Source organism: Pelmatolapia mariae, linkage group LG7 (genome assembly GCF_036321145.2).
Source record: "Pelmatolapia mariae isolate MD_Pm_ZW linkage group LG7, Pm_UMD_F_2, whole genome shotgun sequence".
Taxonomy (NCBI): domain Eukaryota; kingdom Metazoa; phylum Chordata; class Actinopteri; order Cichliformes; family Cichlidae; genus Pelmatolapia; species Pelmatolapia mariae.
The window spans coordinates 54,351,142-54,367,123 of record NC_086233.1 but is presented as its reverse complement, the minus strand read 5'-3'; the positions used below and the strand labels follow the sequence as shown (position 1 = coordinate 54,367,123).

The 15,982-nt window shown below is 39.3% G+C and overlaps 1 protein-coding gene across 1 annotated transcript in view; it reads right to left on the bottom strand.

Moving 5' to 3' along the window:
- Positions 1-322: 322 nt before the first annotated feature.
- ptprq (protein tyrosine phosphatase receptor type Q) overlaps positions 323-15,982 on the bottom strand; it is a 43,219-nt gene continuing 27,559 nt past the window's right edge. Inside the window, exons 44-65 of the mRNA XM_063480394.1 lie at positions 14,288-14,563; positions 13,840-14,208; positions 12,874-12,983; positions 12,484-12,670; positions 12,156-12,394; positions 11,267-11,336; positions 10,771-10,929; positions 10,290-10,554; positions 10,115-10,185; positions 9,822-9,927; positions 9,543-9,671; positions 7,762-7,806; positions 7,070-7,096; positions 6,801-6,882; positions 5,507-5,597; positions 5,281-5,357; positions 5,052-5,186; positions 4,776-4,901; positions 3,208-3,353; positions 2,837-2,972; positions 883-1,006; positions 323-801 (exon numbers count right to left, since the gene is read on the bottom strand). Of these exons, the coding sequence (XP_063336464.1) occupies positions 764-801; positions 883-1,006; positions 2,837-2,972; positions 3,208-3,353; positions 4,776-4,901; positions 5,052-5,186; positions 5,281-5,357; positions 5,507-5,597; positions 6,801-6,882; positions 7,070-7,096; positions 7,762-7,806; positions 9,543-9,671; positions 9,822-9,927; positions 10,115-10,185; positions 10,290-10,554; positions 10,771-10,929; positions 11,267-11,336; positions 12,156-12,394; positions 12,484-12,670; positions 12,874-12,983; positions 13,840-14,208; positions 14,288-14,563 (3,008 nt within the window). The 3' untranslated portion in view covers positions 323-763. The remainder of the gene's footprint in view (positions 802-882; positions 1,007-2,836; positions 2,973-3,207; positions 3,354-4,775; positions 4,902-5,051; positions 5,187-5,280; positions 5,358-5,506; positions 5,598-6,800; positions 6,883-7,069; positions 7,097-7,761; positions 7,807-9,542; positions 9,672-9,821; positions 9,928-10,114; positions 10,186-10,289; positions 10,555-10,770; positions 10,930-11,266; positions 11,337-12,155; positions 12,395-12,483; positions 12,671-12,873; positions 12,984-13,839; positions 14,209-14,287; positions 14,564-15,982) is intronic.

Sequence of the window (15,982 nt, the reverse complement as noted above, 5' to 3'; positions counted from 1 at the left end):
TGCTTAAATGTTTCTGATGTGTGTGCTAACATGCAGCTGAAATGATGCATCCAACAAAGTGCCTAGTGAGTATATAACCACAGCCTTGGATTTAACGGTTATGTTAGCTATTAAGCTACTGCAGACTTCCCTTGTTGAAACAGCAAGACTCACTAATTTGTAACTCCCTACTGCAACGTCAAAGTGCAGAATGAAACAGATGAAACAGTCAAGTGGGGAAAGTCTTGAGTGTTTCTTTTATTTTGCAAATCACTCTTGAGAAAAGATAACAAACATCTCAACACAGTTATAAAGAGACTGAAAAGCCCCAATACCACTTTGGCTGAATAAATTACGTTAAAAAAAACACAGATGATATGAACATAATACATAATAATAATAATAAGACAGTGAAATCGATTTGTGCAAATACCTGTAGGCTTACACTTGTGATAGAGCTCTCACGATCAGCTCACAATTTCTCATTTATTCCTGTCCTTTCTGAACTTCTTTGTCCCTGCTCTTCACTTTTTTCCCTCGCAGTGTCTTTGGAAACAAGTGTTCAAATGGTTCAATATAAAGAGGACTGTGCTGGGAATAGATTTTGAAGTGGACTGACAAAGTTCTTCAGACAGATCGTTGAGTGCAGATATTCATCTCCTGTTGCTCTTACTTTGGTTGGTGGGGATGGACCTCTCCATCTCCAGGATCTGCCCACAGGTCATGTGACAGTGACGCACAAAAAACCCCAAAGAAATCTCACAGATGTTCCTTAGTCAGTTTTTTACATAGTGGTCTCCTCCCATTCCAGTTCAACATCACCTGAAGAGCAATAAAACCTTGTGAGGTGAGCACTGAGCTGCATGTTTGTTTGTTTTTTTAAGTATGACCTCATATATTTACCTTCCATGGCATCCAGGGAGTCCATCTTCTCCAGAGCAGAGTAGCTAACAAACCATATCGACTGGCTGTTGCCTTTGTTGTTTAGAAGTTCCAGCGTACTTTGGTGCAGGAAGATGTACTGGGCCTGACAGCACACATATGCATAGACATATTTCTGCTTATTCAGACCATATGTTCTTTTGTATTAATCACACAAAGAACAGATGTTGATATGAACAATGATATAGTCCTAACAAAAGAGTGGGAAAAGCAGATTAAGTTTGAACTGCTGTGGTACGAAGATTGCACCACTTGATTTATTTTTCAGAACTAAAACTTAACAGAGGTGATTTTAAGCCAGAGACATGTAAATTGGCTGCGTGTGAATGGCTTTGTGTCTCTGTGAGAAGCCATATAATGAACTGGTGACCTGTCCAGCCAACCCTCCTCAAAATCTCTTGCTGCTTTACTTGGTGATTAAGTGGTTAAAATAATGAATGAATAGATGGATGATTTGAGATGTGAAAAAATACTTTGGTATCTTAATGGCTGTGACGACAACACCTCTTGGTGGTTTTTGCTTTGGACGTTTTATTTAGTTTCATTACTTTCAAATAAAGGATTTTGAAAGAAAACTTCAAGCACTCAGCAGTGCAGAAAAACTGGTTCTGGGTTGTCGCTCTGTCTTCCAAGACGACAACAACCAAAAACATGGTGAAAAACTAAGTCCAGAAGATCAAAGTGAACTGGCCTGAAATTGAATCCCATCGAAAATCTTTGGGGTGAACTGAAATTTGAGAGATTAGTCAAAGCAAAGCTGGCTGGGATTGCTCAGGGAACACGATCGTAAATGACTGTAAGCTGTTATCCAGCACAAAACACAGCTGTCTATTAGCAATAGTCAAACTAGGATGTTTGGAAATGTGTTAAAAACTCCTTATTCTGTTAAACAGCACTTGAAATACTTCCTAACTATATTTCCAAATAATCCTGTCCTTATCTCTATAGTTTGAACTAACAGCAGTTGTGTAATTCATGAATACTGAACTAAAGGCACCAGAATGATAGAGCCTATTAGCCAGTACAGGCGCAGTCTTTGACATTTCAAGTGTATTGTTTAGTCCTATGTGTGGTTTGAGTACTTGTGGCTTGTGTAATTAATTCTAATTGTCATTCATAGTCTTTTTATTTCAATATTACAAAGTACAGCTGGAAACTGGAACTACGTTTGCAAAATCTGATGGACTTTTACAATAACATCAACCCTTTGATGCCATAAACACATAAGTAGCTCAAATCAATGACTGTAGAAAACTTTTAAAGTGTCTTTTTAAAGCCGTCTGAAAAAGGCACTCTGCTTCAGAGTCTCAGCAAGGACATTTATGAGTTTGTAAAATAATCAATATGAATGATGTCCTCAGGCATTGTACTAATAGCTAGCCTGGCACACTGAAAACTGAACTCTCAAAGAATCATGCCTTCAGCAAGCACAGCTCTTGCAGCTGCAGACACTACAGGCTCAAATCCCACAGCCAGATAATGGACACAAAGTTGTGGAGAAAGTCTAGAAACAAGAAAACAATTACACAGAACAAGCACAGTAACCACAGCAGGCAGAGAGTCTACACAGGCACTGACAGACAAATCAGCAGTCCACAAGTAAACACTAGGGTAAATATAGGAAAGGTTCAAGCTGTTTCAAAAGAGGGAATCCTGCTCAGTGCTTGCTTTTAATCCACCGCCAGATCATTCCCTTTGTCAATACTAAAATATCTTCTGATGGGGATGAGATCACAGCAGGGTACAAAGTAAAAAGTAGGGCAGCTACATTTCCATTTGTGAGTCTTTGATGATTCTTAAGTTTATCAGAAGAACTTAGGATAAATAAATAAAAAAAATGTTTCATATTTATTCTATTTACCATGAAGCTCACACGCAAAAGGATAACATACTGCTGCACTTATGGTAAACTTACCAGATTCTGTACCATACACATCCTCTCGCTGCGCAGTTCAGCCACCAGCCCATAAATATCGACAAAGTCATGATCTCTGACATGCTGAATAAGATGATCCAAAGCAATAAACACACCTGTTCTTCCTACGCCAGCGCTAAAGAAAATACAAGAGAGCAAATGCCATTATACTTTCAGCTGCACTGTTATGCCACACAAAAGGATTTAGGTCTTATTTGTAGGTGTAATACAAAAGAGGATATGAAATTACTGACAGTGAAGCATTTACTGATAATCTGTTGATATGAGACTCACTTTTAATGACCAAAAATTAAATATTTTGCTATAGTTCACGCGATGTTGGTCTCCCTTACATGAAGCTGATAGCGTACCTGCAGTGGACAACAATAGTGCTATTGTCCTGCCTGTGCATTCGGACAGCTTTGACAAACTTAATGAGCGTACTGCAAGACTCTGGAACGCCGTGCTCAGGCCACGATGTGTAATTGAAGTGGCGGACCAAAATGTAGTGCCCATGCTGCAGGACAGGAACACACATAACAGGAAGTCAAGTATAAACTCGGCAGATTTTTTTCAGTGACAACAGAGATAACATTTATTATTTTTCTAACAATGAACAAATTTAATTAAAAGGACGTAGGCTCTCTCAAGCCATCAAACTACCGATGGAGAAATGTCAAAACCAAACTTTCTTAATGTAATCAGAAATGTAATTCCAAACTAAAAGGTTGTGTGAGCATCCTCAATATGCCTGCACATCTTACTACCAAAACAAGATGGTTAGAGAGGCCTACACTCTGGTTTCCTATGAAACACATGTAGTTCTAAAAAGATGTAAAGCCTCCCCTATCATTCAGCTTTATTACATAGAGTTTACAAGATTTTTTTTTTATATTTTCTTATATAACATAAAATTCTGATAATTGTGATAATTTATCACCCCCAAATTGGGCAGTGCCACCATTACTTTTAAAATTCATATTACAGGTTCTACTAAGAAACCAGTGTACTAAGTCTGAACTTAGAGCTCTCCTTATTGGCTGTAGGTAAAATTATTTCCTGCTCCCAAATTCCTATAAAACTGGAAGAGCTCGACATAAATACCAGTTCAGCTTGAAAAGGGTAGCCTGACAGCCTAGAGTCCCAACATTACTTTAGATTCAACAGTGTCTTCTGATCGCTACCTTATACACATCACTGAATCACTTTTTTCCACCTGCACCCTTTAATAAAGCAAAAATGTTGTCTTTGCAGTCAGTGGATGATGCTGTTTCATCCAAACTTATTCAGTTTTATGCCTTTTTGTTCATCATTAAGTTTTTCCCTGTTATTCGCTCATCAATAATCCAGTAAACCTGTACTTTAGTTTGCCAGAAGTGTAAATTGTTCAGTCTGTTTTAATAAACCAAACTATATTCTGTGTTTTGTTTTTTTTAAAGCAAACCTTTTCAAAGGTTCATTTATTAGAGGAGCTAGAGAAGTGGGGGCATATTAGCAGATGGTTTATATTTTTGTTTATTCTTTTAAATCTTATTAGTTATTTTTGAAGAAAAGAGAAGTTGCTTTTTGTTTTTTTAATTGTAAAAAATAAAAACTAAACTAAACAAAAAAAGCTAATTTATCCTCATAAAATAATAATAATGATAATAATAAAATCCCATCATGTTGCCTAGCAACCACTTAGCAAAGAATTAAAATAACACTGATATAGTAGAGCAGAACCTGAGCATTGCAGGTGACTCGTAAAAACATGCAATTTTTTTTTAAGTATCTCCACTTTCCAGGTGCACAAATAGACCAAACAATACTGTATCATTGACATGAACTAATATTACTATTGCATGCACACATATATTTCAAGTCATGTGTGCACTGTAAGTGTGCATGTGTGTGTGGTAGCTGGTGAATGTTCACTTGACGGAGGTTATTAGCGCCATACCTTTTCTACTTTCAGAGTTCTGATAGTCCAGTCAGGAAAGCCTTCCTCTGACACCTTTGAGATGAGAATGTCACTAAACACTGACATTGGCTTGTTGTCTTCAGGCCAGTACTTGTGACATCGAATCTGAAATGTCACACACACCCACACACACATAATCAGCTCTTTAGAGCAGACATAAGCATCCAGGGAAAGAAGCCCAAATACTGGCTTGTACTCTGAATGCTAATAGCGGTGAGGTTTTTTTTCTAACAGTGACAAATCTCTCATACGCACTCTGCCTTTCTCATAACACTGAGTGAGCATGGCGATAGTGCGGGTTCCCGTTTCCCAGATCATCCTCCAAAAATCAGCCACAGTGCCCGGCAGAGGGCCCTGGGTGGCTATGAACTCATTGGGACACAAATAACCCTACAGACACAGAAAAAAGGAGACGGGGAGGCTTACATCTACCCTTATGTATGTGGATGTCTATCTGACAGAATCGTGACTAACTGGTACTCACTGAGACAAAGCTAGCATTGATGTAGTCTGAGCCTGCGGTGCCAGGTTCAGACAGCAGTTTCACTCGGTTGTTATTATCTAAAAACAGTACAGGGATAATAATACAGTTGAATTTAAATATATGAAATGCGACCACAGTGAAGCAAACAGAAATGCGAGATAGGAACAATTCTGGTACGTTGTAAGCGCAACGGCCCTGAAAAACTAACTTCAGGCTGGCAACATACAAGGTTTGATGTTTGGGAAACGATTTTTGGACTTGTTCCACGGCAGGTCAGCGTCTGTAGTGGCCAGGTCCTGCAGCAGCTTTGGGAGTTCCTGGATGGACAAAATTTAACACATCAGTATTCACAGAAACACACAAAGGTCAAGGCCACCATTTTTACCAAAGTAAAATCAAGGGCCACGAGTGAATGAAAGATAAAAGTAAAAACAAGTGACTACTCACCCATTTCCTGCTGGCAAACTCAAAAATAAAACTCACAGTCCTTTTGACTTCAGAAAATATTATCTAATATGTATGTAAATGGTAGAACAGGTTTAGTTTTAAAATTATGCAGGACTGAAACATCTAAGGTCAAAAATTTGTGAATTATCTAATGTATTAAATGTAATATAAACCACTAGTTTTTCATTTTCTTCTGTATTTATTTATCATTGTATTCATTCATTTTCCATGTATATCTTAAGATTTTCATCTACTGTATTAACACTGCCCAGCCAGCTGCTTTACAAATCTACTATCAAAATCATTTTGTATGTTTCTGTATGGTTAAAACAACCAGTATCCCCAAGTTCTTTAAAAAAATTATATTTTAATGCTAAAATATAATTATTGTTATTATCATTGAAAAGCTGAATGAAAATAAAGCACGTTGTTATTAGTTTGATTAGAGTGACAAATTACAGTTATTTATTTGCATTCCTAAACAGAGAAAAATTGTTCTAGTGGTTGAATATTATGATTCTCTGAGAGATCAAACTTAGAATAAAAACCTGAGTTTGTTATTTTGTTGCTTTGCTTTGCCTTTGTATTTCTCGACAAATACATCAAATCCTGTAACCCAGTAACCCAGAGATATCACATACATACTAATTTTATGTATTCACATGAAGATGTAAACAGAATTATTGACCAACTATTATTAAAAAACAGTATTTTTAAAGTATTTAAAGTATCAGCAGCAATTCTGAAGAACCTAGGTATTTACCATGTAGCTGGTGTTGATCAACTAATAGGTGAAATCTGGATCTAATTACAGAATGACACATTTGCATGAAGAAGCACAGATGTATAAAAAATGCAAAAAGACTTGTAATTAATAAGGACAATTTAATTGAAGGCAAAATTGGGGTAACTTTATAAAATGTTCTCTATATTAATTTTTAAGAATCTGTTAAATACATTTAATGGCATATGAATGTATATATTTAACTTTATCTATTTTACCTCTGCTTTTGTATTTATAGTTTATTTATTGGTCTGGTATGCACAGGGGAAGGTTGTAAAGAAACACTTACAGAAAACTCCTCCTGGAACTTGGAATTGTCATTGGCACACAGATCCTCTACATGCTGCAGAAAAGACTTCTTGTTGACAGGCCTGTCGGTGAGGGCGGGGGAGAAATGCACTGAATGTGAGAAGCAGAAGAGGATGCACAGTAACTCTACGCCAATATGTGATTTTCTTTAAACACATTCAAGGATACAAGCAAGACTAAGCAGTACAGTGCAGACTCTTTCATACTGCACTGTGTGCATATTTGAAATATTTACACAGGATGACTTACTTGAGTGATTTCCTGTAGCTGAGCAGCCTGGATAAAAATAGACAGTAAAAATCAACCAATATAAACAAATTAACTCAGTAATCACAGCCCACACGACAGCATTTTCTATCCATGACAGAACTGAACTGATCACCACTTCAGACAGAACATGGCGATGTGTTGAAGGCAGGGACGTTTAACCAGTTTTTAATCGCTTTGGTTAAACATCGACACAGACTTTGATGTTTTGTTCTAAAGGAATATGTGAACATCAGTAGCATCAATTGAATGCAGCTATTCCCCCGAGGAAGCCTTCTTGTTGCAGCACTGTGACATGCAGCTACGCAGATCCTCAGCCATCGATAAAGCTTACACATTAGTACCCTACAAGAGTGCTAAGCCTTCCGAGCAATTTTTAGATAACAAGTTGGCAAACAAATTAAAATGGTCTTAAGCAGAGGTCTGTCAGCAACTCTCCAGCTTCCCTGACATTGATGGAGAATAGGGAGCAGTTTGTAGGTAATACATTGATGTCACTGATTTGTTCAACTTTTGATCTCCACTGAAGGTTTAGTAAGCAGCACAGATGGATTAATTAATGAAAGCTTAATGAGTAACACTGTGATGACACACATGCACGCAAAGCAGACTACAGCCTACAAACAGATATATGCAACAAAATGTGCCACACACATGCTAAAAGCCCAACTTACTGGATCACATAAATCTCTTTCCGTCTAAAGAAGAATGAAGAATACCTGGTGGGAGAGAAGTGCTCAGTGAGAGAAAAACAAAAGCCTAAGCGAGCAAATGCAGGTGCTTAAGGTGTGCGGAAGAAATCTGGCTAAATACAAAGGAATGTGTGTTATTTTAATATGAAACTCAGCAAAGCATTAGTTCAGGCATACCACAGAGTAAAGGACAGTCCTCATTTCATGTAGATCAGTTGAAAACAGATGACCTCAGTGCAAGGGCACATCAGCTAAGGACTTAGCTGGTACCCTTCTATGCTTCTAACTGGAAAATATATTTTAAGTTGCTTGAACTTGTCTCCTGTTGCTGCTGCACCTGCAGCTCCCTTTGCAACCCCTCTCCAGTCTATCTCCTCTCTTTAATGCTCTGCCTGACCATATTGCCAAATATAAATTGTTGTAAACTGCAAATGATGTTGAAAATTAAGCTGCCAGTCAAGAGGAAAAAAAGAAGAAGAGGTTTGTGGATGTAGTGATGGAGGACATGCAGAGGGTGGAAGTGAGGAGAGGATGCTATGGATAGAGTGACATGGAGGCATTGAGCAGCCAAAAGAAGAAGATGGATAGTCTTGTGAGAGAGGTAGTGTGTATAGAGACCTCGTTTCATCACCTAACTTGGGAAGAGAGTCTGGTTACAACAAAGCATAGAAAAGAATCTGTCCTAATGACCGCAATGTGAACTGCGTATGGATATTTTGGTTCACATTTTTTTTGCTTGTTTGAAACTTAAAAAGAGTGGTTGACAAACTGTCCTCAGGAACTGCATCCTTTATCAATTGCCTAATTAGAAGAGATAAGTAGCAATTATCCTCTGCAGGGAAGAACTTGTATTTATCTTCTTGTAATTAGGTTCTGTGTTTTAATGCTCGTACACGGTCAACTTTTCCTGAAGACAGCCACATTTACTCACCTACATGGACCTCTCTATTTGTTTTCTTTTGTGTTTTGTCAGTATGTGGCTGACAGTATTCTTTAAATGTTGTGGAAGGAAGGGGTTCACTTAGAGGTTGTTTAAATGGCAAAATCTATTTATGCATTGTTAATGGCTGGACATATATATATATAGAGGATTTACTATTACAAAGCATTTGGCAGTGTAGTATATACAGTAGCATTTCTGCTTAGTGGACAAACTGCTCTACCTATTAGCTACTGATTAATGAACCACATTATACACCAGTGTTTATACTGACATACATATTATTTTTCCTCAAGTTTACTGCTATATTCTAACCATCGGTGGCACTCATAAATCATAAACAACAACTAAACCTGAGTTTGATTCTCACCAGATTCAAAATTGCAGCTTGTAAAGGAAGAGCAGCTTGCACCACTTAGTGTCTGCACTCTTGTTTGTGCCAAAGACAAAAAAAAAACAGTAAAGCTAGATGCTAAATTTGTCTGAGAGGATGGTTGGAGAAAGGAGACAGGAAGACTTGTCTGTTCTGCAGAGAACTGAAGATAAATTATAAAGCCACTTTAGTGCTGCAATGTGTCTCTGTGCTGCTGCTATTTTCTGCACAAACTCTACAACACTAGAAGATTTTGTGCTGACAGGAGCGCACATCAAGTTGGCTGCAGCAAAGGCATTTTTTGTCTTGTTGACTGAGATTTAAGATCGTGTCTGGAGAGGCTAAATAAAGCCTGAAGTCATGTAGTGCGCACCCTAATTCAGTTGCCTGAAATGTGCATGTTATATTCGTCAAAGTGACGCTTTTAGATTAAAACTAGCACAAACTTACTGGTTGAGTTTTTCTTGTTTCAGCTCCATATCTGCTACGGCGATCAGCTGATCCAGCTTACACTTAGTCTCTATGATCTCTGCCTCTCTGGGCGAATACGTCCCACCTTCCTTTTTACGCTGGTGGATCCTGACATGTCAGTAAAACAAACAGGTAAATAATGATACAAATGCATGTGTAAAATGAGTTAAGTTTTGTTTTCAAATGATGTAATGCTCAACTAGCCATGATTAAGACTATTAATGTATGCAAATGAGTGAGTGTCTTTTGCCATCTTACTTGACTGAGCCACAGATGATGATGATGAGTAACACAGCCAAGAAGAAGGAGAGCAGAACGCCCAGAATTATCTGCTCTTCTCTGGTCAACAGCCCATCGCCTGGAGCTGGAGGGTCACAGAAATGGCAATAAAGCAACCCATGCATTGATAATTCATTTCACAATAAAATGATGCATTAGTAAATTTCCTCATACTCCTTAACAGAGAAGAATTCACAGAATGATAAACATTAATTCAAAAAAAGAAGAGGGCTTTGCCACACAGGTTACCCCTTTCCTTAGTACAGCAGTACCTGTTTTGATATGCTCCGAGTATTCAGAGTCTGTGTATTCCCCGTTGATGTTAGTGGCTCTGAACTTAAACCTGGTAAACATAAGACAAAACACAAGACTTTGCATTAGCTTTTACCAACAATAAACATAAAAAAAGTTGTTTTTTTTATTTGACTGTGTATGTGGCGCACTCACACATAGACAGAGTTAGGCTTCAAAGGTCCATTGCAGAAATGCTCAGTGTTGTTGCCCGTGCAGTCATTGCTCTCGCCGATCACATATTTATCTGCAGCAGTTTGGTTGTACCTCTGTGACCAACCATCTCTAAACACACCTCTGAGATGTGCATTCATACTTGAGTCATTGCACGGGGGGTTGGGGAACCCTGAGTCAGTAAAGTAAGGGGCGGGATGATCATAGTACGCGCTCTTCCAGTTGGTCACGTTCTTGTTGTCCTTCACTGTGGCAAGATAAAAGTTAGAGAGGAGAAGAAGTGCAAAGAGGCCGAGTCAAATTTCAGCTGCTTAAGTTTTTACTTGCCTTTTTTCTTTGAGGTAGGGACAAAGTAACATAGTGTAAACTCTGATTTAAAACACACACACATACAAAGACAGACGCCCGAGTCGAGTGTATCCAACTAAAAGTGATGGCTGTCAATGTTTTTTAAGAGTCATACCCCCTGACTCGGCCACGATGACCTGAATTTTTGTGATTGGTCCATTGTCGTCACTATAGAAACATGCAGGCATGTGGATGGTGATACTCCTGTGGGTAACCATGGCAACCCCTCCATAGCTCAGCATTGCCTGGGGTTTTTGGGTTGGCTTGGATGGGGCTGAAACACACACATACACACACAACCACACACATGAGCACACCCAGAAACACACACACACACGTGTGTGCGTAGAAGTTGCGTCTGTGTGAGAAGATGTACTTTTAATCTGCCACATTTACATATATAACACGACAAACAGGCTGGAATAAATGCATAATTAGCACCCATCTAATAATATTGCCAAGATACATTTACTGTATCAGAGCGGCCCTGAATGCCGAGCAATAATACTGTGCAGTTGTAGTTTTCTGTCTCACACTATGCTGCACCGCTGCATCAAGAAAGAAAGACTCTGGAGCATTGCAGAGCACAGACAAGACAGACGGGCTTGTACCTTTGATCCCTGTAGTAATCAGGACACGTGAGCTGAGTGGGCTCTTGCCAGCCCCGTTCTTTGCTGAAATCTGCAGTCAGACAAGCACAAGAGAGAAGGGAATACAAAAGTAAGAAAGACCAGCACAGAAAGGAATTAAGGCATTGAAAAGTTTAACAAGTCCAAGCTTTTGGTTGATGGTAGGCTTGGTTGTTTGGCTAGTATAGGTGCGCTGGTGTTGTGTAAAAGTAGATGAGATCATAAAGTTCTATAACTGAAGTTTCCCCTTCAGTGTTGTCTCCTTGTGCATCTTTGAACTGCTCTTAAAGCTTTAAGTTGGTCCATGGAAGCCCTGTTCTGGCCAATTGTGCTTTTACTTCACCTACAACCTCAAACTTACAGAGCAAGAACCAACTTCTATCTCAAGCTGATCCAAATTTCATTTCAAGTATTATTACCAGTGCTCAGAGTTCCAGTTACAATTTAGAGATGAAGCTGCAGTTTTTTAGAGACAGAGCCCACAGTTTCATAGCCAGAGAGCACATTATCATTTGAGTTATGAGGCCTGTTAAATTTTTCCACTGAGAATTTTCCAGGAATCAGAGGGAAAACATTTAGAAGAACTGCGGTGTATGCCAACATGAGTATGCACACAAGGGAATGAAAAGACACTTTTGGTCGCTAGTATACTTACCTCACTGTAAACTTGCACTACAACCATGATGTTGGATAATCTGAGCCATCTGATGAACCATTTGCACAATACTGTATATTTGTTTTATAATTTTTGGGGGAGATTGTTTTTCTTACATGGAGAACTTACACACCGAATCTCAGGTTTGCAATGAAAAAGAATGAAATGAAAATGAAAAAGAAAAGAATTCGCTTCACACAGCGGTGTGTTTTTTACCTGTAAACTGTAGGTTCGTCCTCCCTTTAGCCCTTCTATTACAGCATCCATCGTGTTATTCTCTTTTTGGATGATGTTAAGGCTAATGTTTCTGACCAGCTGGTCCTTCTCATAGATGTATACAATGTATTCTGTGATGTTTCCATTGGGCTCCTCTGGAGGGTTAAAGGTCAACCTCACAGTACGCACTTCCTCTGGGATTACTGAAACTGTCACATTCTTTGGAGGGTCTTTCGGTTCTGGGATCAGATACAAGACAACAGTATTAATTTGGTCAAATCTAAAGGTGGGCAGAAGGTGGAGCAGTCACTACAACGTGAAGACGTACCCTCCTCCTTTGTTTGAAAGTAAATGGGTCCAATGGCTTTCCCATCACTGCTAGCGTGCTCCAAGTCACCAGTGAAGGCAGTGATAGTCACAGAGTAACGACTGAAAGCCGTCAAGTTAGTAACAACAACGGTCATCAACTCCCCTGGAGCCCTGACTATTGAGATATTCACCCCAGGACCATCCACCTGGCATTACAGCACATTATATAGAAAAGTTATTAAGTTATACTGGATTGCTTTTATAGCCTTGTACTTAAATTGCTACTGCTTTTTGAAAAAGCCTGAACAACATAATACCCTGTTGAGCTGTTCTAAGAATAGCTAACTTTGTTCTACAGTTCATTTGTGACATGCTCATATTTGTGACAAACACAGTCTAACGAGATGACCTGCACAAGATAAGAAGTCGGTCCAGAGAGAACAGCCGGAGCGTCCCACGCAATGTGAAATCTGGTGGAGGTGGAAGTCACTTTCAGGTCACGGGGAGGAGCATCAGGGTCTGAGGAAGGAAATGAGAGAAACACTGAAAACTGAAAAATTAGTGGCTCCGGTTATATGAATCAAACAAGACTAAACAAGATAAGGTAATTAATCTTTTCTTTGTTCTAAATACTGAATTAATGAGCTGAAGACTTTCCTGCATACATTAGTTGGCAGGGGAGGTCGAGTATTTAATTTGGCCGGAACATATTAGATAGTAAAATTACTGCAGCAATGCAGGACAATTCATTGCAAATGTATTAGGTATTATAAGTTATTGCCATGACTAACAATTTTAATGCTTTAATTGCTAAATGTTAACATGTTTACATTAATAAAAAGGTACTTTTGTTGCATTAGTGTTAACTGATCATTCTTTGGGATTAGCAGGGATCACTTGGTCCACCTCACTTTAAATGCCTTTCCTGTAGTTTTGCAGTTGTTAGATGTCATCATATGTTGTCTTTTAGATTGGCATATAGATTCATTACATGTGCAGTCCAATAAATATCAGTATAATTTCTTATTCAGCTTCTATTTAACCCATTTATACTATAATTATTACTTTTTTCTCTTTCATTTGTCAGACACGTGTAATAATGATGTTACAACAGCCTTAGTATTTTTGTAATTACTACTTAATTACGCACTGCTAAACTATAATGATATAACATCTAAAGACATCTTTCAGAATAAAACAACTGACCATGCCTGTTGCTAATGAAACATCAGACAAGCTGTGTAATTTTGCTGGTACGTCTGAAAACAAATAAGTCATTATTTGTCAAATATTGGTCATGAAGGTCTGACTAAGCGGCAAATCTCTCTGGCTATCTGGCAACACAAAAAGGTCATGTCGTCAATGTCATTCCTACTTCCTGCCATGGTGCGTTCATATTTCCACTGTGTATAGTCTCCGACTCCAGCGTTGGTCACAGCAGCAACTTTGAAGCGGTAGTATCTGTATTTAGCCACGGGATGGATTGTGAAGCTTTGTTCCTGTTCTGCATCTGAAGCATTTATCGACACTGTCACATTGTGTTCAATGCAATGCGGGGCCAGGTCGTCCTTCGGGGTTGAGTGAGCTTTAACTGATATGCTTGGTTCACAGTTAGCTGAAATCAGCTGTGCAATGATGTGATACTCTTTAAGCAGGCCTGGAACAGAATGTGGTGGAGCCCACTGAAGTGTCACATTGTTAGGTGTGACCTGAGAGATGGTGAGGAATCGAGGGGCAGCAGGAACTGTCAGGAGACAACAAGGTTTAATCAATTATTCACTTGTGGCGGTTATGCAAAATGCAGTACAAGAAGATTTGACTACCTGATTCTGAAAGGGTGGAAGCTGTACAGTTTAAACTGTCTCCTGGTCCTGCAGAGTTTACAGCAGCTACAGAGAGAGCATACTCCTGGTCTGGCGACAGCCCAGTCACTGTGTACTCTGGTGTATGGGCCTCATGTGTATAGGACTGCTGGTCTACCTCCACTTGAATCTCATAAAAAATTATCTGCCCATTAGGATTGGCAGGAATTTCCCAAGACAACAGAATTGAATCCCAGCTCACTCCTGAGCAAGACAGATTCCCTACAGCGTCAGACACTGCAGACAGAGAAAGACACAAGACAGTCATGTTGTTAACCCAAGTCTTAGCTTTCGGTTGATTTCCTTACTAAAGAACCTCACGAGATTAGCTGTTTATTATTTGATTGAACTGAAAAAGGTTGCAGGTTTTTGGACAGAACACTGAATTATTACTAACGTGCAAATATCTGTATTGACTAACTGCGTCTTTTTTCTTCACTATTAAAGATCTAAAAACATACTTGGTCCAAAAAAAGCGACACTACATGACACAACAAATCAAACCTGTCTAATTATCACATTTTATTTATTATTTTAGTTTCTGTTTGGTAGAATAGCCAGAATTCTTGTTCCAGTTTAACCCATTAACTTCATTAGAAGTAGGTTCTGGTCTACAGACCCCAAAGATCCATAACCAGGGGTCTTGGAAAAGTTTTCTTCCCCATAAGCGGTCCTTGGCCCCAAAAAGTAAAAAAAAATCCTACAGATTTAAAGGCCGAAAGCTGTTCTTAAGATGCCATCTGCTTGAATCCAGGGCTTTATTCTTTTGTTCACTACCCAGAGCTCATGACCATAAGTAATGGTAGGAATGTAGATCAACTATACACTCTCTCCTCACTTGTGAACAGGACCCTGAGATGCTTAAACTCCGCCACTTGGGGCAGAGTCCCAGACTCGCTAGGCACTCCACCCTTTTCCAGCTGACTACCATGGTCTCAGACATAGAGTTGCTGATTCTCATTGGAGCCGCTTCACACTTGGCTTCAAACCATCTTACAGCATGCTGGAGGGGCCCACATGATGAGCCCCAAAGAACCACATCATCTGCAAAGAGCAGAGATGCAATTTTGAGGCCAATAAAGTGGAAACCCTTTGCAATTTGGCCATTTCCAGAATTTCTATCCATCCCTTTCATGAAAGTTATAAACAGAATTGGTAAGAAAGAGGAGTCCTGGTTGTAAAGCCAATGAGCTACTGGACAGAGTCTCCTCTTCAGCTCTCTGACTTAGACCTTTGGTGAGAGACTGAGGAATGTATTCCTTCTGAAACTAAGGACCACCACCCTGATCTGCCAATCCAGAGGCACTGTGTCTAACATCCATGTCATGCTGCAGAGGCAATGTCAACCAAGACAGCCTTACAACATCCAGGACGAATTACATCCATCCAGGGGCTTGGCCACTGGACAGTTTTTGACTACTTCAGTGACCTCAGCCACAGTGATGGGCAAGTCACTAGACTCTGCTTCCACTACAGAAAGCGTGTCACTGTGATTGAGAAGGTCCTTAAAGCATTCTTTCTACTTCCTGACTATCCTCAGTCAAGGTTAGCAGCACTCCATCTCCACTGTATACAAGAAGCTGGGTCCCCTTCCAACCCAACGGGTTGCCAAAATTGCCCCAAGGCCTACTGAAAGCCTTGCTGTATGGCCTCATT